Source organism: Oncorhynchus mykiss, chromosome 17, assembly GCF_057628025.1.
Source record: "Oncorhynchus mykiss isolate SJ-2025 chromosome 17, ASM5762802v1, whole genome shotgun sequence".
Classification (NCBI taxonomy): domain Eukaryota; kingdom Metazoa; phylum Chordata; class Actinopteri; order Salmoniformes; family Salmonidae; genus Oncorhynchus; species Oncorhynchus mykiss.
Window position 1 is genome coordinate 71837501 of NC_143038.1, and position 21540 is coordinate 71859040.

At 42.6% G+C, this 21540-nt stretch overlaps 2 protein-coding genes across 2 annotated transcripts in view; both read left to right on the forward strand.

The window, feature by feature from the left end:
- Positions 1-15066, forward strand: part of LOC110493298 (SWI/SNF-related matrix-associated actin-dependent regulator of chromatin subfamily D member 1) — a 36870-nt gene extending 21804 nt beyond the window's left edge. Inside the window, exons 7-12 of the mRNA XM_036950919.2 lie at positions 42-203; positions 666-763; positions 4591-4726; positions 7928-8050; positions 9933-10034; positions 13271-15066. Of these exons, the coding sequence (XP_036806814.1) occupies positions 42-203; positions 666-763; positions 4591-4726; positions 7928-8050; positions 9933-10034; positions 13271-13324 (675 nt within the window). The 3' untranslated portion in view covers positions 13325-15066. The remainder of the gene's footprint in view (positions 1-41; positions 204-665; positions 764-4590; positions 4727-7927; positions 8051-9932; positions 10035-13270) is intronic.
- Positions 15067-15620: 554 nt separating this feature from the next.
- On the forward strand, positions 15621-21088 carry LOC110494817 (glycerol-3-phosphate dehydrogenase [NAD(+)], cytoplasmic). The gene is made up of 8 exons (XM_021570149.3): positions 15621-15677; positions 17068-17245; positions 17532-17672; positions 17910-18048; positions 18534-18646; positions 19164-19400; positions 19602-19708; positions 20461-21088. Exons 1-8 carry the CDS (start codon positions 15637-15639, stop codon positions 20555-20557), a joined length of 1053 nt encoding a protein of 350 aa, XP_021425824.1. The 5' UTR covers positions 15621-15636; the 3' UTR covers positions 20558-21088.
- Positions 21089-21540: the final 452 nt, after the last annotated feature.

The window sequence follows — 21540 nt, forward strand, 5'->3', positions numbered from 1 at the left end:
TCACTGCTAATTTCACCTCTCCATACCTTCCCCTTTCCCAGCCCCCTCAGTTCAAGTTGGACCCTCGCCTGGCCCGTATGTTGGGGATCCACACCCAGACCAGGCCGGTCATCATCCAGGCACTCTGGCAGTATGTTAAGACCCACAAGCTGCAGGACCCCCACGAGAGAGAGTTCATCAACTGTGACAAGTACCTGCAGCAGGTGAGAGTTCATCAACTGTGACAACGACCTGCAGCAGGTCAGTGAGCAGCAAGTGGCCCCGTGTGGCTTAGTTGGTAGGGGATGGCGCTTGTAACGGCAGGGTTGTGGGTTCGATTCCCATGCGGGACCAGTACAAAACCGTGTCCTATGTTCACAGCTGGAAGATACAAGGCTTTCTTAGGGAGAGTATCTTTTCCCCACGTTTTGTATCTGTAATGTTAAGGCACAGTTAAATAATCTAATGGATGTTCTGCAATGTAATTTGCCATTTCATAATCTTTATGGTTAAGGGTAAATGGGCCAGGGAATATTGTCCTGAGCCTAAACACACTCTAGTCCTACAACAAATAGCAATCCTTATTAACTCTCCAAAGCTGAAACATACACCACACAATACTGAATCTTTGCATGTCTGGTTCTTCAGTAAATTAATAAGGTTCTGTTTTATCTATTTTGTTCTAGATCTTTGAGACTCAGCGTATGAAGTTCTCTGAGATCCCCCAGCGTCTCCATGCTCTCCTGATGCCTCCAGAACCCATCATCATTAACCATGTCATCAGGTAGGCCTCTAACCCATTTTTAACCATGTCGTCAGGTAGGCCTCTAACCCATTATTAACCATGTCGTCAGGTAGGCCTCTAACCCATTTTTAACCATGTCGTCAGGTAGGCCTCTAACCCATTATTAACCATGTCGTCAGGTAGGCCTCTAACCCATTTTTAACCATGTCGTCAGGTAGGCCTCTAACCCATCATTAACCATGTCATCAGGTAGGCCTCTAACCCATCATTAACCATGTCATCAGGTAGGCCTCTAACCCATCATTAACCATGTCATCAGGTAGGTCTCTAACCCATTTTTAACCATGTCGTCAGGTAGGCCTCTAACCCATCATTAACCATGTCATCAGGTAGGCCTCTAACCCATCATTAACCATGTCATCAGGTAGGCCTCTAACCCATCATTAACCATGTCATCAGGTAGGCCTCTAACCCATCATTAACCATGTCATCAGGTAGGCCTCTAACCCATCATTAACCATGTCATCAGGTAGGCCTCTAACCCATCATTAACCATGTCATCAGGTAGGCCTCTAACCCATCATTAACCATGTCATCAGGTAGGCCTCTAACCCATCATTAACCATGTCATTAGGTAGGCCTCTAACCCATTATTAACCATGTCATCAGGTAGGCCTCTAACCCATCATTAATCATGTCATCAGGTAGGCCTCTAACCCATTATTAACCATGTCGTCAGGTAGGCCTGGTAGGCCTCTAACCCATTATTAACCATGTCGTCAGGTAGGCCTCTAACCCATTATTAACCATGTCGTCAGGTAGGCCTGGTAGGCCTCTAACCCATTATTAACCATGTCGTCAGGTAGGCCTCTAACCCATTATTAACCATGTCATCAGGTAGGCCTCTAACCCATTATTAACCATGTCCTCAAGTAGGCCTCTAACCCATTATTAACCATGTCGTCAGGTAGGCCTGGTAGGCCTCTAACCCATTATTAACCATGTCATCAGGTAGGCCTCTAACCCATCATTAATCATGTCATCAGGTAGGCCTGGTAGGCCTCTAACCCATTATTAACCATGTCGTCAGGTAGGCCTCTAACCCATTATTAACCATGTCATCAGGTAGGTCTCTAACCCATTATTAACCATGTCGTCAGGTAGGCCTCTAACCCATTATTAACCATGTCGTCAGGTAGGCCTCTAACCCATCATTAACCATGTCATCAGGTAGGCCTCTAACCCATCATTAACCATGTCATCAGATAGGCCTCTAACCCATCATTAACCATGTCATCAGGTAGGCCTCTAACCCATTATTAACCATGTCATCAGGTAGTTCTCTAACCCATCATTAACCATGTCATCAGGTAGGCCTCTAACCCATTATTAACCATGTCATCAGGTAGGCCTCTAACCCATTATTAACCATGTCCTCAAGTAGGCCTCTAACCCATTATTAACCATGTCCTCAAGTAGGCCTCTAACCCATTATTAACCATGTCGTCAGGTAGGCCTGGTAGGCCTCTAACCCATTATTAACCATGTCGTCAGGTAGGCCTCTAACCCATTATTAACCATGTCATCAGGTAGGCCTCTAACCCATTATTAACCATGTCCTCAAGTAGGCCTCTAACCCATTATTAACCATGTCGTCAGGTAGGCCTGGTAGGCCTCTAACCCATTATTAACAATGTCGTCAGGTAGGCCTCTAACCCATTATTAACCATGTCGTCAGGTAGGCCTCTAACCCATTATTAACCATGTCATCAGGTAGGCCTCTAACCCATCATTAATCATGTCATCAGGTAGGCCTGGTAGGCCTCTAACCCATTATTAACCATGTCATCAGGTAGGTCTCTAACCCATTATTAACCATGTCATCAGGTAGGCCTCTAACCCATCATTAATCATGTCATCAGGTAGGCCTGGTAGGCCTCTAACCCATTATTAACCATGTCGTCAGGTAGGCCTCTAACCCATTATTAACCATGTCGTCAGGTAGGCCTCTAACCCATTATTAACCATGTCGTCAGGTAGGCCTCTAACCCATTATTAACCATGTCGTCAGGTAGGCCTCTAACCCATCATTAACCATGTCGTCAGGTAGGCCTCTAACCCATCATTAACCATGTCATCAGGTAGGCCTCTAACCCATCATTAACCATGTCATCAGGTAGGCCTGGTAGGCCTCTAACCCATTATTAACCATGTCATCAGGTAGGCCTCTAACCCATCATTAACCATGTCATCAGGTAGGCCTGGTAGGCCTCTAACCCATTATTAACCATGTCATCAGGTAGGCCTCTAACCCATCATTAACCATGTCATCAGGTAGGCCTGGTAGGCCTCTAACCCATTATTAACCATGTCGTCAGGTAGGCCTCTAACCCATCATTAACCATGTCATCAGGTAGGCCTCTAACCCATCATTAACCATGTCATCAGGTAGGCCTCTAACCCATCATTAACCATGTCATCAGGTAGGCCTCTAACCCATCATTAACCATGTCATCAGGTAGGCCTCTAACCCATCATTAACCATGTCATCAGGTAGGCCTCTAACCCATTATTAACCATGTCGTCAGGTAGGCCTCTAACCCATCATTAACCATGTCGTCAGGTAGGCCTGGTAGGCCTCTAACCCATCATTAACCATGTCATCAGGTAGGCCTCTAACCCATCATTAACCATGTCATCAGGTAGGCCTCTAACCCATCATTAACCATGTCATCAGGTAGGCCTGGTAGGCCTCTAACCCATTATTAACCATGTCATCAGGTAGGTCTCTAACCCATTATTAACCATGTCGTCAGGTAGGCCTCTAACCCATTATTAACCATGTCGTCAGGTAGGCCTCTAACCCATCATTAACCATGTCGTCTGGTAGGCCTCTAATCCATCATTAACCATGTCATCAGGTAGGCCTCTAACCCATCATTAACCATGTCATCAGGTAGGCCTCTAACCCATTATTAACCATGTCGTCAGGTAGGCCTCTAACCCATCATTAACCATGTCGTCAGGTAGGCCTCTAACCCATCATTAACCATGTCGTCAGGTAGGCCTCTAACCCATTATTAACCATGTCATCAGGTAGGCCTCTAACCCATTATTAACCATGTCATCAGGTAGGCCTCTAACCCATCATTAACCATGTCATCAGGTAGGCCTCTAACCCATCATTAACCATGTCGTCAGGTAGGCCTCTAACCCATTATTAACCATGTCATCAGGTAGGCCTCTAACCCATTATTAACCATGTCATCAGGTAGGCCTGGTAGGCCTCTAACCCATTATTAACCATGTCATCAGGTAGGCCTCTAACCCATCATTAACCATGTCATCAGGTAGGCCTCTAACCCATCATTAACCATGTCGTCAGGTAGGCCTCTAACCCATTATTAACCATGTCATCAGGTAGGCCTCTAACCCATTATTAACCATGTCGTCAGGTAGGCCTGGTAGGCCTCTAACCCATTATTAACCATGTCATCAGGTAGGCCTCTAACCCATTATTAACCATGTCATCAGGTAGGCCTCTAACCCATTATTAACCATGTTATCAGGTAAGCCTCGTCACTAGGGTCGACGCCTCGTTTTGTCCTCGTCACTAGGGTCCAGAGTGTTTGCGTGGTCCGGGGAAAAACTCTGGGCCCTTTTTTATAACTCGAAGCTCAGATCAGATCTCATTGCCTACGGAATTGTTCCAAGTGTTTCAAGAACCACATTAATATGATATAGAACTCTTCTGAGATGTGCAGCGTGATTGCAAGAAATGACAATCTGGACTCTGCATGAATTAAATTCTGTCTCTACAGATAGACGACTGCATGATCTAACTCTCTCTCTCTGTGTGTCTACAGTGTGGATCCCAACGACCAGAAGAAGACGGCCTGCTATGACATCGATGTGGAGGTGGACGACACTCTGAAGACCCAGATGAACTCCTTCCTCCTATCCACCGCCAGCCAGCAGGAGATAGCTGGCCTGGACAACAAGGTATGTATGGAGCTCATAGTTGAAGTCTTCCGTGTTTCATTGGTTTTCAAGGGACTGAATCTAGCCTAGAACTTATGGTAAGATATTCTGAGGCTGTGTGACTGAGGCAATAAACAGCTGTTCTTCCACACTCTTTTTTTATTACACTCTGCTATTGTACAGAGACGGTGGAAGAGTGGGAAAATAGAGGTGAACTAGGAACAGACTATACAGAGAAACTCTCTGAACCTGAAATCAAACAACAAATAGACAGCCCTCCTCCCCCTCTCCAACTTCCAGCAGCCTACTTCAAGGTCAGACTGTTAATACAGAATAAAGAACAAGACCCCACAGGATGGACTCTGACACACAAACACACACACTGTCACTAGCATTGGCTACATGTCGCATTGCTGTGATTGTAGAGGGAGCAGAGCTGAGGTAACTAGTGCAGAGTAAGGTCAGAGAGACCCTGGCTAGCTGCTGTGGCAAAGGCCAACGAAACACAGCAAATTTTACAAGACAACTGTCACGGTACTACTTGACTGAGTGAGGAGCACTCGATAACATAATGTCCCTACTACAGTGACTACAGATGAAGTTTAGCTGGCTAGCTAAATCTGGAAGATTTTAAAGAAGTATCCATTTGCATTGTTTAGGGCCTGATTCATTTATTTTGTTGCCTGATTATTATTTTTTTCCTTTCACCAAATTCTGTTTTCTTTTTGTTTTTCCAGGTTTCAGTTTTTCCCAATTTGTTTTTTGTATGTTTTTGAGCTCAAATGAGCTTTTAAAAATGAGCCCATAAATCTAAGCCCTGTCTACACTGGGGGGGGGGGGGGGTATCCTACTAAACTACATGTACTTGTTTTAAGCAGGTCACACCAAGGATCATTTAGCTATTTGATTTGGAATGTTAAGACCCCTTGAAGCATTAAAAAAATAATAATAATTGTATAAAAAAAAATATATATAAATCAAAAATACAATAAAAGATTAATGTTTTCATTTGGCCTTACTGCTATTAGCCCCATACCATTTTGGGAGTATTTTATTAGGATCCCCATTAGCTGTTGCAAAAGCAGCAGCTACTCTTCCTGGGGTCCACACAGAACACAGAACACAGAACATGACACATAATACAGAACACAGAACATGGCACATCATACAGAACACAGAACACAAAAAACAGAACACAGAACACAGAACATTATATAATACAGAACATCATTAGACAAGAACAGCTCAAGGACAGAGGTACATCAATTTTAACAAATGCAATGAATAACAGATTCTCCCCCCCCCCCAAAAAAAAAAAAACTAAAGTAAGTTTGTTCTGAAGTGTCTGTCCTATATCTAAGAGATAAGAAAGATCGGGAACCTTTTTTTTTTCTCTCTTTTTGTTATTTAACCCCATATTTTTGGCACTAAAGTCTCCATATAAACTTCCATTCATTTTTTTAAATCTTGTACCGGGGGACCCTTCCTTCAGACGAGTCTTGTGAGGCCTGTGGATCACAGATGGAACATACTAGTGTGCAGCCTTAACTGTTCGGACGCTACAGATGGAAGTTGGCAGATTGGCTTGTACCGACTTCAGACGAGTCCCAAGATGCTTGTGGGGGACGTGGAGCAAAACGGAGAACACCTTGGTGTTCGTGGGAGTCTCATCTCTCCATAGGGGGGGGGGGGGGGGGGGGTCATAATAGTTTGTAGGCTGTTCAAGACACTACAGACGATTTTTGTGAGAAGTCTCATGTAGTCTGACAAACACCGCTCGAGCTCTTTCACCGCAGATGCGAAATCATCCAATACAAAAAAAAAACATATCTTATTATTATTTTATTATGCTGATTTAGATAATTAGGCGCCGACATCGACTCTAGGGGGTTAATAGATAAACAACTAAATTGGATGGTGAAAGTCCACAAAAAAATGCTTAAAACCACATCAAGAGACCACGTTTGAGGTCTGGGAAAAAACGGATCTTTTATTTTATTTTGTAGTTCCCCTTTAATTTCCGGTGTGCGCCTATCATGAGGCTGCTGTTTAGTTGTGTTTCTAGCATGATGGTCGAGTTGGCAACACAAATACCCAGCGGATTGATTCAAATAATCCTGTTTTATCCGGCAGAATGATATCATGAGCTGCTACGGCTGCGTTTTGACAGGCAGTCAATTCTGATCTTTTCCCCACTAATCGGTCTTTTGACCAATCACATCAGAAGGGGGGGGGGGGGTGTCAAAATATCAATTACTAAAAGAAATCTCTGAATTGTGCTGCCGGTCTAAATGCCGTCTGTAGATAACGTTTAACTGAAGGTTTTTGACAAAGCCTTTCCATCTACCTTGACTGTTTTCATTACTATCATCGCTAACGGTAGACGTGTGCACCCCCGTACACAGACGGGGGCATTCTCGATGCCTCTCCAGAAAGTTGTAGGAAATACAAATTACTGGTGCATTCTGGGCTAATAAATGTGCAATACATTAACCTGTTTCCCTACTAAGTACAATACATTGTTGAATTCCTTTAAAAAATGATGTTTGTGTGGATTCCGTCCGTGTTCTCTGCATCGCAGATTTTATAGGGCCTTAATGTGTGTCCCTGTACAAAGCCAAGTAACTCTACTTAATCCATCTTGGTTTGGATGTCCATCCAGCAGTATTTTCCCCGTTCAGATCCATAAAGGCGTCAGCTTGCTTCAGTTTGGCTGGCGCCTAGACGAACCGAACTCCCTTAAAAAGACCTTAAAGAAAAAAGCGGCCAATAGTACTGTTTGTCCATTTTTAAAACGCCGTCGCCAGTATACATTTCCTCCTCAAAATAGTCCAAATTAATCTTAAGAACTCGAGAAATCTGTCATTCATTTTTTTTGTCATTCTGCGACAAGATCTTTGTGTGTTTTGATGCAGTATTTTTCAATGAAAAATGTTGCATGATAACGAGTCCTCTTATCGTTGAATGACGACAAATACTTTATTGAAGAATCCCTACTGTTGGACCCATCACCGACGAAGGGGGGTTGAAGTCTGCTTCGAACTTCGGCTTGCGTCCAGGAAAAACTCACCAAAACTAACAAATCCGTCACAAAATGTCGTCGTATATGCTCGAACTCTACTGAACTGTTTCGGGTTGGGAAGCATGCAGACGCCTTAAAACGATAGTGTATTTAAATGTTGAACTAGGCTTGACCCTCGGATCTCTCTTCTTCCCCTGTAGATCCATGAGACCATAGAGACGATCAACCAGCTGAAGACCCAGAGAGAGTTCATGTTGAGCTTCGCCAGAGACCCCCAGGGCTTCATCAACGACTGGCTGCAATCACAGTGCCGGGACCTCAAGGTACACACACACACAGACACAGAGAGAGAACATCGGGGCTTTATCAATGGCTGGCTGCGGTCACAGTGCAGGGAACTCTAGGTAACCTAACAGGAAAACACCTCTCTATGGGACCTCAAGGTAAACTATGAACTGAACTCTGGTGAACTGGTGCTTCAGATGACGAAATGAGGCCCCCCATGTGTGGGGGAGCAGCAATGATGTGTACAGGCCTCTTTTCTTAACTTACAAGGTAACTCAAACGGCTCTGTGTGCTGCCCAGTTACTGATTACACTTTACATAATACCTCCCATCTGGGTCATGTTCATTAAGAAGAGAATGCATTGAAATTAACTAAAATGGAGAGGTACTACTTGAACTTGTCCAATAAAAACACAGATTGTTGTTTTCTTTTGCAAAGCATTTTGCTCTGTGTCTTACTGAACATGACCCTTTCCTTGTGTAGTAATAGACTTAGTTAGCCGTTAGCACTAGCTAACTGCCATGTACGAATGTTAGCTATTAACACAGTCTAGCTGCCATTGATGTATGTTAGCCGTTAGCACTAGCTAGCTGCCATGGATATATGTTAGTCATTAGCACTAGCTAACTGCCATGGATGTATTTTGGGCGTTAGCACTAGCTAACTGCCATGGATGTATTTTGGGCGTTAGTACTAGCTAACTGCCATGGATGTATGTTAGCTGTTAGTACTAGCTAACTGCCATGGATGTATGTTAGCTGTTAGTACTAGCTAACTGCCATGGATATATGTTAGTCATTAGCACTAGCTAACTGCCATGGATGTATTTTGGGCGTTAGTACTAGCTAACTGCCATGGATGGATGTATGTTAGCTGTTAGTACTAGCTAACTGCCATGGATGTATGTTAGCTGTTAGTACTAGCTAACTGCCATGGATGTATGTTAGCCGTTAGCACTAGCTAACTGCCATGGATGTATGTTAGCCGTTAGCACTAGCTAACTGCCATGGGTGTATGTTAGCCGTTAGCACTAGCTAACTGCCATGGATGTATGTTAGCCGTTAGCACTAGCTAGCTGCCATGGCTGTTTGTTATCCATTAGCACTAGCTAGCTGTTCCACATGTAGTGTTTTGTTCAGCTGATTCTTGGAGGAGGACCAAACACCACACTGACTGGACTGCCAATGACAACGAAACCAAGGGGTGAATCTAGTTGAATCCAGTCCAAAGTTCATGGATATTTCTTCTCCCCCCTGAAAATGCAGCCTTCCGCATGGTTACCTGGCGCCCAGTAACCTTAGTTGTCCTTATGCAAGAACATGCCAGAGTGAATGAAGATGTGTTTTTATGAAGCCTGTGGCATGCTTCCCATTCGAAACAGTTTGGTCATATACTAGGTCGACAATTGTGATGTTTTTGTTCGTTTTGATGTTCTGCTGTTAATTTTTTTTCTGGCTGTTAGAGCACACAATATTATTTATTGAAGAAAGTCTTAAGTTTTTGGTACCTGAAGTCTATGCTCATTCGTCTGTGATTGGCCAACAGTAATACTCCTAGTTGGAGTGGCAATGAATTGTTTGTTGGCATTCAACGAGAGACAGATTTATCTTAGATTAATTAAGACTATTTTGAGGAAGTGTATACTGGCTATGTTGCTACGGCGTCTCGAGGGACAAACATTAATATTGCTGTTTTTTTTTTTTTTTTTTCAAGCAAAGTTATTTTAAGGGAGTCCTGCTAGCAGCAAACCAAACCTAGTATGCTTTACACAGATGGTTTACTTGTATGAAAAGATAAATATAGATAACATGCATGATGCTTTTAGTGCGTAAACAACAACACATTATGCCTGTAGACTTTTTAATGAAGTGTCACTAAAAGTTAAACGTTTCTAATGTATATGTGATTATTTTTTACAGACTATGACTGATGTTGTTGCGAACCCAGAAGAAGAGAGGAGAGCCGAGTTCTATTTCCAACCCTGGGCCCAGGAGGCCGTGTGTCGCTACTTCTACTCCAAGGTAACGTCCTCCCCTCTCTCCATTCTGTATGTTGCTACTTCTACTCCCAAGGTAACCTCCTCACCTCTCTCCATTCTGTATGTTGCTACTTCTACTCCCAAGGTAACGTCCTCCCCTCTCTCCATTCTGTATGTTGCTACTTCTACTCCCAAGGTAACCTCCTCACCTCTCTCCATTCTGTATGTTGCTACTTCTACTCCCAAGGTAACCTCCTCACCTCTCTCCATTCTGTATGTTGCTACTTCTACTCCCAAGGTAACGTCCTCCCCTCTCTCCATTCTGTATGTTGCTACTTCTACTCCAAGGTAACGTCCTCACCTCTCTCCATTCTGTATGTTGCTACTTCTACTCCCAAGGTAACCTCCTCACCTCTCTCCATTCTGTATGTTGCTACTTCTACTCCCAAGGTAACGTCCTCACCTCTCTCCATTCTGTATGTTGCTACTTCTACTCCCAAGGTAACCTCCTCACCTCTCTCCATTCTGTATGTTGCTACTTCTACTCCCAAGGTAACCTCCTCACCTCTCTCCATTCTGTATGTTGCTACTTCTACTCCAAGGTAACCTCCTCACCTCTCTCCATTCTTTATGTTGCTACTTCTACTCCAAGGTAACCTCCTCACCTCTCTCCATTCTTTATGTTGCTACTTCTACTCCAAGGTAACGTCCTCACCTCTCTCCATTCTGTATGTTGCTACTTCTACTCCCAAGGTAACCTCCTCACCTCTCTCCATTCTGTATGTTGCTACTTCTACTCCAAGGTAACCTCCTCACCTCTCTCCATTCTGTATGTTGCTACTTCTACTCCAAGGTAACCTCCTCACCTCTCTCCATTCTTTATGTTGCTACTTCTACTCCAAGGTAACCTCCTCACCTCTCTCCATTCTTTATGTTGCTACTTCTACTCCAAGGTAACCTCCTCACCTCTCTCCATTCTTTATGTTGCTACTTCTACTCCAAGGTAACCTCCTCACCTCTCTCCATTCTGTATGTTGCTACTTCTACTCCCAAGGTAACCTCCTCACCTCTCTCCATTCTGTATGTTGCTACTTCTACTCCAAGGTAACGTCCTCACCTCTCTCCATTCTGTATGTTGCTACTTCTACTCCCAAGGTAACCTCCTCACCTCTCTCCATTCTGTATGTTGCTACTTCTACTCCCAAGGTAACCTCCTCACCTCTCTCCATTCTGTATGTTGCTACTTCTACTCCCAAGGTAACGTCCTCACCTCTCTCCATTCTGTATGTTGCTACTTCTACTCCCAAGGTAACCTCCTCACCTCTCTCCATTCTGTATGTTGCTACTTCTACTCCCAAGGTAACCTCCTCACCTCTCTCCATTCTGTATGTTGCTACTTCTACTCCCAAGGTAACGTCCTCACCTCTCTCCATTCTGTATGTTGCTACTTCTACTCCCAAGGTAACGTCCTCCCCTCTCTCCATTCTGTATGTTGCTACTTCTACTCCCAAGGTAACCTCCTCACCTCTCTCCATTCTGTATGTTGCTACTTCTACTCCCAAGGTAACGTCCTCACCTCTCTCCATTCTGTATGTTGCTACTTCTACTCCCAAGGTAACGTCCTCCCCTCTCTCCATTCTGTATGTTGCTACTTCTACTCCCAAGGTAACCTCCTCACCTCTCTCCATTCTGTATGTTGCTACTTCTACTCCAAGGTAACCTCCTCACCTCTCTCCATTCTGTATGTTGCTACTTCTACTCCCAAGGTAACCTCCTCACCTCTCTCCATTCTGTATGTTGCTACTTCTACTCCCAAGGTAACCTCCTCACCTCTCTCCATTCTGTATGTTGCTACTTCTACTCCCAAGGTAACCTCCTCACCTCTCTCCATTCTGTATGTTGCTACTTCTACTCCCAAGGTAACCTCCTCACCTCTCTCCATTCTGTATGTTGCTACTTCTACTCCCAAGGTAACCTCCTCACCTCTCTCCATTCTGTATGTTGCTACTTCTACTCCCAAGGTAACCTCCTCACCTCTCTCCATTCTGTATGTTGCTACTTCTACTCCCAAGGTAACCTCCTCACCTCTCTCCATTCTGTATGTTGCTACTTCTACTCCCAAGGTAACCTCCTCACCTCTCTCCATTCTGTATGTTGCTACTTCTACTCCCAAGGTAACCTCCTCACCTCTCTCCATTCTGTATGTTGCTACTTCTACTCCCAAGGTAACCTCCTCACCTCTCTCCATTCTGTATGTTGCTACTTCTACTCCCAAGGTAACCTCCTCACCTCTCTCCATTCTGTATGTTGCTACTTCTACTCCAAGGTAACGTCCTCCCCTCTCTCCATTCTGTATGTTGCTACTTCTACTCCCAAGGTAACCTCCTCCCCTCTCTCCATTCTGTATGTTGCTACTTCTACTCCAAGGTAACCTCCTCCCCTCTCTCCATTCTGTATGTTGCTACTTCTACTCCCAAGGTAACCTCCTCACCTCTCTCCATTCTGTATGTTGCTACTTCTACTCCAAGGTAACGTCCTCCCCTCTCTCCATTCTGTATGTTGCTACTTCTACTCCCAAGGTAACCTCCTCCCCTCTCTCCATTCTGTATGTTGCTACTTCTACTCCCAAGGTAACCTCCTCACCTCTCTCCATTCTGTATGTTGCTACTTCTACTCCCAAGGTAACGTCCTCACCTCTCTCCATTCTGTATGTTGCTACTTCTACTCCCAAGGTAACGTCCTCACCTCTCTCCATTCTGTATGTTGCTACTTCTACTCCAAGGTAACCTCCTCACCTCTCTCCATTCTGTATGTTGCTACTTCTACTCCAAGGTAACCTCCTCACCTCTCTCCATTCTGTATGTTGCTACTTCTACTCCAAGGTAACCTCCTCCCCTCTGCCATTCATTCCCCATGAAGGGTCATCATTGCTGAGTCATACCACCCAGTTTTTATGCCCTACTAAATACTTACAATCATTATCTAAGGGAGATTTTTAATTATACTTTATTTTACGGTGCTGTTCCCACTGCTATTTACCTAGCATTACCTGCTATTTACCTAGCATTACCTGCTATTTACCTAGCATTGCCTGCTATTTACCTAGCATTGCCTGCTATTTACCTAGCATTACCTGCTATTCCTTTCACTTATAACACATGCTCTAAAGTGCTCTATGAAATTGAAAAATTGGATTACCATTTCTGAAATGTAATATTGTTCTTTATCTACATGTTTAATCTCTTCATTTTTTTTGTGTTCCTTTAAAATGTATTTCAGGTCCAACAGAGGCGTCAGGAGCTGGAACAGGCCCTGGGCATCAGAAACACCTAGGCCAGATGAAGTCAAAGAAAAGCAGGAAAAGAAGTGGCTGTTCTCTCTGGGAGGACGAAAAGAGAAGTTTTGGGACATTCATATTTATAAATACACCGCTGATTTTTTTTTTTTGCAAAACGCTTAGATAAGACATCTTAGATATATAGACTGCTTTACTGCTGATGGTAACTGTAGGATATATTTTAACATCAACTAGCAGCTGTTATGGTTATGTATAAATGTTTGATTGCTACTTACTTTTTTTTATATTTGTCCCATTGTCCCGCTAAAATATATTTTGACTTATTTTCTTTCAATGGTCTATCTCTGTTTAACCCCCAAAGCATTTATTTTCTGTGCTGAACTCTCTCACAGATCTTGAATCTATATATTCAGGCCTAAGTGAGGTTGAAATTACCCCCAACTAAGTATTGATGCTACTTCACAATAACTAATATTTGGGTATTTTTAAGTAAGGGGCTTCAATTAAAGTTGTAACATTTGGCCAAGGTGAAAGAGCATTGGGTTAATTTTAAATGCTTGGGACTATCCATCTACCCCGCTCTGAGTCCAAACTAACTCATAACTGATCAGGTGATCAGCCTACACACACTACCATTCTGCCTTTGGTCTGGAATTGATATTCAGTGTTTGTTTGGTATTGATAGGGTTGTGTGAGTATTCCGTGGCCTTTTATTGGCCCGCTGGCTGATCGTTTCTTACCGAGATTATTTTAAATGCTTCTAGAATGTTGTGTACCTCCAAAAAAATTATACTTTTAGAATCTTGTGTGCTTCAACATTCCCCTATGAACACTTCAAAGCATGGTAATGACAGGCAAGGCTGTACAATGTTGTGAAACGTCACTATATTGGTTAGTTAATCATTTAAGTGGCCTTTCCATTTTAAACTATTTTGGTGGAGCTTTGTTTGTATAAAAACTAAAAAAAAGTTTAGAAAGTATGAGGTCTTGTTTAGTTAGAAGTAAAGAATATTAAGGAAGTAGTGTTTAGTAGTAATTACCTCAAGTCGATCTAGTTTTGTAAATAAGGAACAGAATAATCTGATGTGAAGGGGAAAATGTCTGTTTTTTTTTAAAGGACATGCCATCAATTTGACTCATTGTCTAATGCTCCGTTTGCCCAAGACGTTCCCCCTCAAGTGACCCCAATGGTTTAATCCAGAATATTCTCTATAACCTAGCAGCAAGTTGCAGTTGTTTGTTGGTCCTGTGTGGAAGAGGGAGAACAACGTTTTAGGCTTCTTACTGTTCTGTTCAGATGAATTCCTCTGGGTTTTCCTTCTTTATTTGTTAGTGTGCAGAAGCTATCAACACCTTTTAGGAAGAGAAGCGTTAGAGCTGGGTTCACTTTTTAGCTGTGACATTCACGAATTTCAGCTTTTTTTGCTAGCATGGTAGACGGCTTTAGGCTTGTAGCTATTTCTGTTTAGATATGACATGTAGAGGATGTAAGAAGCTTTATCGTTGTGCTCAATTCAGTATCTGTTCAGTAAGTTCATTTAAATACATATATTTTCAATGGGTATTTTTATTTTATTTTTCCAATAGTTGAGTGTAATTTCAATCAACGTGCTGATTTAATGCTGAATTGACCCCAAACCTGTAAAAGGGATGATACTGTTGACTGATTTTTTAAATCTTCAGACATTAATTGTATTTTTTATTTCATGGACCAAACCTATTTTCCTCCTGTATGTTTTGAATCTCGTGCTATAATAAAGGAAGTCGTCAATGATAACTTCTCGGTTGTGAATTAATTATTTAAAGTTGAACCATTTGATGCACAAACTGGCGTTCTTACCATTTTTAAAGATGTTACCTGCCTAAGTGCTCACCTCAGCATCACCGTTTAGTTCTGATACCACACACCTGTTTCGTTGCTGTGAGAAGTGGGGTGATTCAGCAGAGGGTATAGTATAACAACCAGGGGGACGATCTGGTCACTGACCTGCAGGTCAGCATATCGTGTTCATAGGATAAGGAGTTTAGACATAGATATTGCTTCAAACTTTTTTTGCTCTTGACATTATCCTAATCATTCTTGGTCAAAGACTCACCTCTCCGAACATTGAGATGTGCTAAAGGACACGATGTGAGACTCCTTCCTAACGCAACACATTGTTCCTAATGGGATTAGAAGTGGTCCTCTTCCTGACCGCGCTGACCAATAGCTACGAGGGGGCGTGACCCAGACGGTCTGCTAGACCACGTGTCAGGTATAAATACATTTCGTCTCGGCTTCAGACGCGTCTCGCACCAAGCACTTCAGGAGAAGCTACAGACACCGTGGACTATCGCACTGTACACCATGGCACTCAAGAAAGTATGCATCATTGGCTCTGGCAACTGGTAAGCATTTTTTATATTAATTCATTCTAAACATATTTAGCTCTTTCTGAGTTGATGATGCAGAATGATCTTAATGCACACGAGAGGGCAGTTTTTGCATGTCAGCGGTTTTCAAATGCCTCACTTAAGGGACTGTAATTTGAGGCGGTGATTACACTGTGAATCTTTGGATCGGTTGTGTATCACGTTTTAGGTCGTAGAATTGAAGCTGTGAGTGTATCGAGTTTGTGTTGTTTTTTTGCTCGATGTGATCTCACCAGAAAAAAGATGACAGTTTGAGAGATAGGCCTACAGTAAACTGCTGTTACCCTGTTCGTGTTAGATTTTCCCTGATTTCCTTGTTGCTTTATTAGACCAGTAATAATAATACGATTTGTAATTGTCTCAATTGGGCCAATGGTGATAATGCAACATAACTGGGGCAAATATCAGAATTTAATTTATAATCTCAATAGAGTTGATTTAATCTAGTAGATTTGCTGGATTATTGACTGTTCAGCCACAGTGACTGCATCGGACGTTTGGCTCATGCAGAATGCAGTTCAACTCCTTATAGTTTCTCTCTCACACACTCACACAAAAGGGCTGATCATATCATATTATGTGATGAACTTGAAGGGTGGTGGTGGTGGTATGTCCAGCAGCCATGCTGCTATTTCTATTTTTTTTTAATGTAACCTTTTATTTATTTAACTAGGCAAGTCAGTTAAGAACTAATTCTTATTTTACAATGACGGCCAAACCCTCCCCTAACCCGGACGACGCTAGGCCAAATTGTGCGCCTCCTATAACAACAAACGCTTTGAACTACTGCACTGCAGGGCCTTGGATTGACTTCCTCGGGAATGCTCTTATGTTCTCTGAGGTTGTGTTTTATTGTGTTGTTATGTAGGCTTACTAGTACAATGGGGGGATAGTAGCTGAATCAATATTGAGTTGTCTGATCTTTAAAATAACTCTTGCCTCATTGATTGACGTAAAATAATGTTTGAGTAAATACTACTCTGCCATTACACTCATTAGGAGTGGTTTATATTCATTATAAACAGTGAATGTTAAATTATTGACTCAATAATAATTTGAGTCCACTTTTTAAGAATGAATTATGACAATTTTCTTCCCTGATCTCTCTCCAGCATCTGTTACATAATATGCGGTGCTAGAAAGCTTAACTGATTGGCAGCAGTGAGAGACAGGCTTCACTAACCAAATACAATTGCAAGACATTCGACATCCTACCATCTCACTTGCTAGCCTGTTTATCTCTCAAAGTGGGATTACCTCACTGGGTCTTGCACCCAGAGTAATTTCTTAAGATCCTAAAATGTGGAGAACATGACTGAAACAATATCACTGTTTGAAATGGACACCTTTTGTTTCACATCCACAGGGGCTCTGCCATTGCCAAGATTGTAGGCGTCAATGCAGGAAAGCTTGACGTGTTCGACACGACAGTGAACATGTGGGTATTTGAGGAGACCGTGAACGGACGTAAACTCACAGAGATCATCAACACAGACCATGAGAACGTCAAGTACCTGCCCGGACACAAGCTTCCCCCAAACATCGTAAGACTCATTCATTTTAGACATTCAAAATACTCTGGGGAAAAAATGGTGTGTTAATAATTTTAGAAGTAACCCAGAACCAAATCTCTTGTGCAGCTAACATAACATTTTATACAGTTTGTCACGATAGAAAACACAACAATGCATGTATCACCTTTTCGGTTCAATAAAAAAACAAATTTGATTATTACCTGATTATTAACAAATCATTACCTAATAATTTATTATTACCAACTGTTAGATCTGCCACACATCCACCCGATGAATCTGTCTTCGCCCCGTGTAGGTGGCTGTTCCAGAGGTGACGGATGCTGTGAAGGGAGCAGACATCTTGATCTTCGTTATTCCACACCAGTTCATCAACAGAATCTGTGACACCATCAAAGAACACATCAAGAAGGATGCTGTGGGCATGTCTCTTATCAAAGTGAGTGTTTTTTTTGCTTTCAGGGCCTGTTTTGAATAAAAGCCAGCAGCAAACAATTACCTTTTTGAAGGGCAAACTTCTGATTGAATTTACAGAATTTAATACTGCTGCTTCTGATTGTTGTTTGTTGCTGTAAATAGGACGATGAGGCCTACATTCCTGGTGATCGGTTGTTGTAGGATGTCGATGAGAGGGAGATGATATGAATAGACGTATCCATGGTGATCTATGTTTCAGGGTGTGGATGAGGGGCCAGAGGGGTTGAAGCTGATCTCTGATGTCATCAGAGAGAAGCTGGGCGTCACCATGACGGTGCTGATGGGAGCTAACATAGCCAACGAAGTCGCGGAGGAGAAGTTCTGCGAAACAACAATCGGTAAGGGGTGTGTGTTTGGTTGTTTAGGAAAATAGAACACAGTATATCTCTGACCATTAAAATAGCATGTCAATGCTTTTGTGCTACATAAGTAAAGATCAATGTATTTCATGATTTTTTTTTTTTTAATAATTGTTTTAATTTAATCTTTAATTTAACTAGGCAAGTCAGTTAAGAACAAATTCTTATTTACAATGACCGTCTAGGAACAGTGGGTTAACTGCCTTGTTCAGGGGCAGAACGACAGATTTTTACCTTGTCAGCTGAGCATTTCAATCTAGCAACCTGGCCCAACGCTCTAACCACAAGGCTACCTGCCACCTCTACACTCTAACCACAAGGCTACCTGCCACCTCTACACTCTAACCACAAGGCTACCTGCCGCCTCTACACTCTAACCACAAGGCTACCTGCCAACCCCAGGTATGGTATTAAAGATATTTTTCACCTGTAATAATTGTCCATGTTTTGTATTCGTTACACAGGGTGCAAGAACAAAGAGTGGGGCCCCATCCTGAAGAAACTGATGCAGACCACGAACTTCAGAGTTACCGTGGTGGAGGAAGCTGATGTGGTAGAGATCTGTGGCGCTCTCAAGGTGGGCCTTTAGTTACGCAGGAAGGAGAAAAGTGTTACAATGTTCTAACCGGAATGGGGAGGCAGGGTAAGTCCAGTGGTCAGAGCGTTGGACCAGTAACCGAAAGGTTGCAAGATCGAATCCCAGAGCTGACGAGGTAAAAAAAAATCTGTCGTTCTGCCCTTGAACAAGGCAGTTAACCCACTGTTCCTAGGCCGTCATTGAAAATAAGAATTTGTTCTTAACTGACTTGCCTCGTTAAATAAAGGTTTTTAAAAAATATATATTTAAAAAAGTGGAAGGAGGAAACAGACACTGAGGATTTAAGGGGAAAAAAATGCTGTTGATCGTGTGTGTATTATAGTGTGTATTATAGTGTGTATTAATATGTGCTCAAACAAAGGAGTGTAATGTACCAGACGTGTTTCAGTCATGTTGACCATCGTCAGAGAATCTTTTAAGATAAATTGCTTTTTAGATTTCTATTTACAGATGAGATCGTAATGGTTTAAAACGATCTCTTCTTCTCCCACCCCAGAACATAGTGGCGGTAGGAGCAGGGTTCTGTGACGGCCTGGGCTTCGGAGATAACACCAAGGCGGCGGTAATCAGACTGGGGCTGATGGAGATGATTGCCTTCGCCCGGATATTCTGCACCGCTGGGCCCGTCTCCCCCGTCACTTTCCTGGAGAGCTGCGGCGTCGCCGACCTCATCACAACTTGCTACGGCGGACGCAACCGTAAGATCGCAGAGGCCTTCGCCAAAACCGGAAAGGTGCTGTGAGGAGTGTGGAAAGAATTTGTCATACCCGTTGTCGTCGATATTCTAAATGTTAAAATTTCTCTCTCGTGTGTCCCCTCTCTCTCTCTCTATATATATAAATCTATATAAATATATATATATATATATATATATATATAAATATATATATCTCTCTCTCTCACTCTGTCTTTGTATTGGTGTCTCCCTGTGTAGACTATTGAGGAGTTGGAGAAGGAGATGTTGAATGGGCAGAAGCTCCAGGGTCCGGCCACTGCAGCTGAAGTCAACCACATTCTGAAGAAGAAGGGCCTGGTGGACAAGTGAGTTACATTTGATGAGTTTGCCTTCAGAATCTTCTGAGAGTGAGTTGTGTTCTTAATTGATCATCCAATGACATGTAATGACAAACCACCCTTATAACCTTTTCACACTACTGAGCCAAACTGAGCTGATACATTAATAGAAAATAAAAGTGAAAGTCACCCAGTAAAATACTACTTGAGCATAAGTCTAAAAGTATTTGGTTTTAAATATACTTAACTATCAGAAGTACATGTAATTGCTAAAATATACTTAAGTATCAAGTAAAAGTACTAATCATTTCAAATCCAAATTCAAAACCAGAGGGCACCATTTTCTTTTTAATTTTCGGAAAGTAAATGAAGTGTGTTCAGTAAGTCCGCCAGATCAGACGCAGTAAGGATGACCAGGGATGTTCTCTTAACGCGTGTTAATTGGACCATTGTCCTGTCCTGCTAAGTATTCAAAATGTAACGAGTACTTCTAGGTGTCAGGGAAAATGTATTGAGTAAAAAGTACATGATTTTCTTTAGGAATGTAGTGAAGTAAATGTAAAAGTTGTCAAAAATATATATATAGTAAAGTACAGATACCCCAAAAAACTACTTTATTACTTTAAAGTATATTTACTTAAGTACTTTACTCCATTGTGTATATATATATATATATATATATATACTGTAAGCCAGTACGGTTTGGGTTGGCACTTTGGTGTGAATCAGGCATTTTTGTTTTAAAACTGAAACTGATATCCCAGCTTTCCACCTTCTAGGTTCCCCTTGTTCAATGCTGTCAACCAGATCTGTTTCCACGGACACCCCGTCAAAGAGTTCATCACCTGTTTGCAGAACCACCCTGAACACATGTGACTGACTGAAAGATGCTGGGACGCTTTAAATGTTGGAACCAGCCGAAGGAGGCGAGGCTGACGAGGAGCGGGTTGGACGATGATTCCACCTCATCTAAATGTCTAAATACTACGGAGTGGACCACAAAACACCTCAGAAAGAGAACTTCTCAGTCAAACCGACCTCTGGTTCTGGGCTGCTGTAATATGCCACTACAATATCATCAAAAATACCGTTTGTTCCGACTGATTCTTAAGTTGTTATTGGTCTTGTTGCCACTAGGTAATATGTCAGATTTTCCAAAAAATACATTTTGTTTAGAAGAATGTCCCTTGGCCTTAAACAGGTGAATTGTCTTCTGAGAGGGGAAGGTCTATTTTTGTGTAAGTTGCATTTTCCATAGTCGGCGAATCCCACACAAAAACACATGAAAGAAGTGCCTTAATCTACTTTTTGATCCAGTCACTGGTAAATATTTGTCTTGCGAACAGATTTTATTACCTTGTTATGTTTGACAAAGGACTTGAATAAACAACCGTTATTCACTGCTTATCCCTGGTTACCGCCTTCATTATGTTATCTCTCTCTCTCTCTCTGTCTCTCTGTCTGTCTCTCTCTCTCAACTTACTCTCTCTCTCTCAAATTTCTGTCCCTGAACAAAGGGGGGGTCAAAGTCAAAAGTAACAGTCAGTATCTGGTGTGGCCACCAGCTGCATTAAGTACTGCAGTGCATCTCCTCCTGGACTGCACCAGATTTGCCAGTTCTTCCTGTGAGATGTTACCCCACTCTTCCACCAAGGCACCTGCAAGTTCCCAGACATTTCTGGAGGGAATGGCCCTAGCCCTCACCCTCCTATCCAACAGGTCCCAGACGTGCTCAATGGGATTGAGATCTGGGCTCTTCGTTGGCCATGGCAGAATACTGACATTCCTGTCTTGCAGGAAATCACGCACAGAACGAGCAGTATGGCTGGTGGCATTGTCATGCTGGAGGGTCATGTCAG

Excerpts from the sequence above, each read along its gene's own strand:
- LOC110494817 (XM_021570149.3), top strand. The coding sequence starts at position 15,637 with ATGGCACTCAAGAAAGTATGCATCATTGGCTCTGGCAACTG. Across the intron at positions 17,673-17,909 it reads TGGGCATGTCTCTTATCAAA|GGTGTGGATGAGGGGCCAGA; the intron begins GTGAGTGTTTTT and ends TCTATGTTTCAG. Across the intron at positions 19,401-19,601 it reads CCTTCGCCAAAACCGGAAAG|ACTATTGAGGAGTTGGAGAA; the intron begins GTGCTGTGAGGA and ends CTCCCTGTGTAG.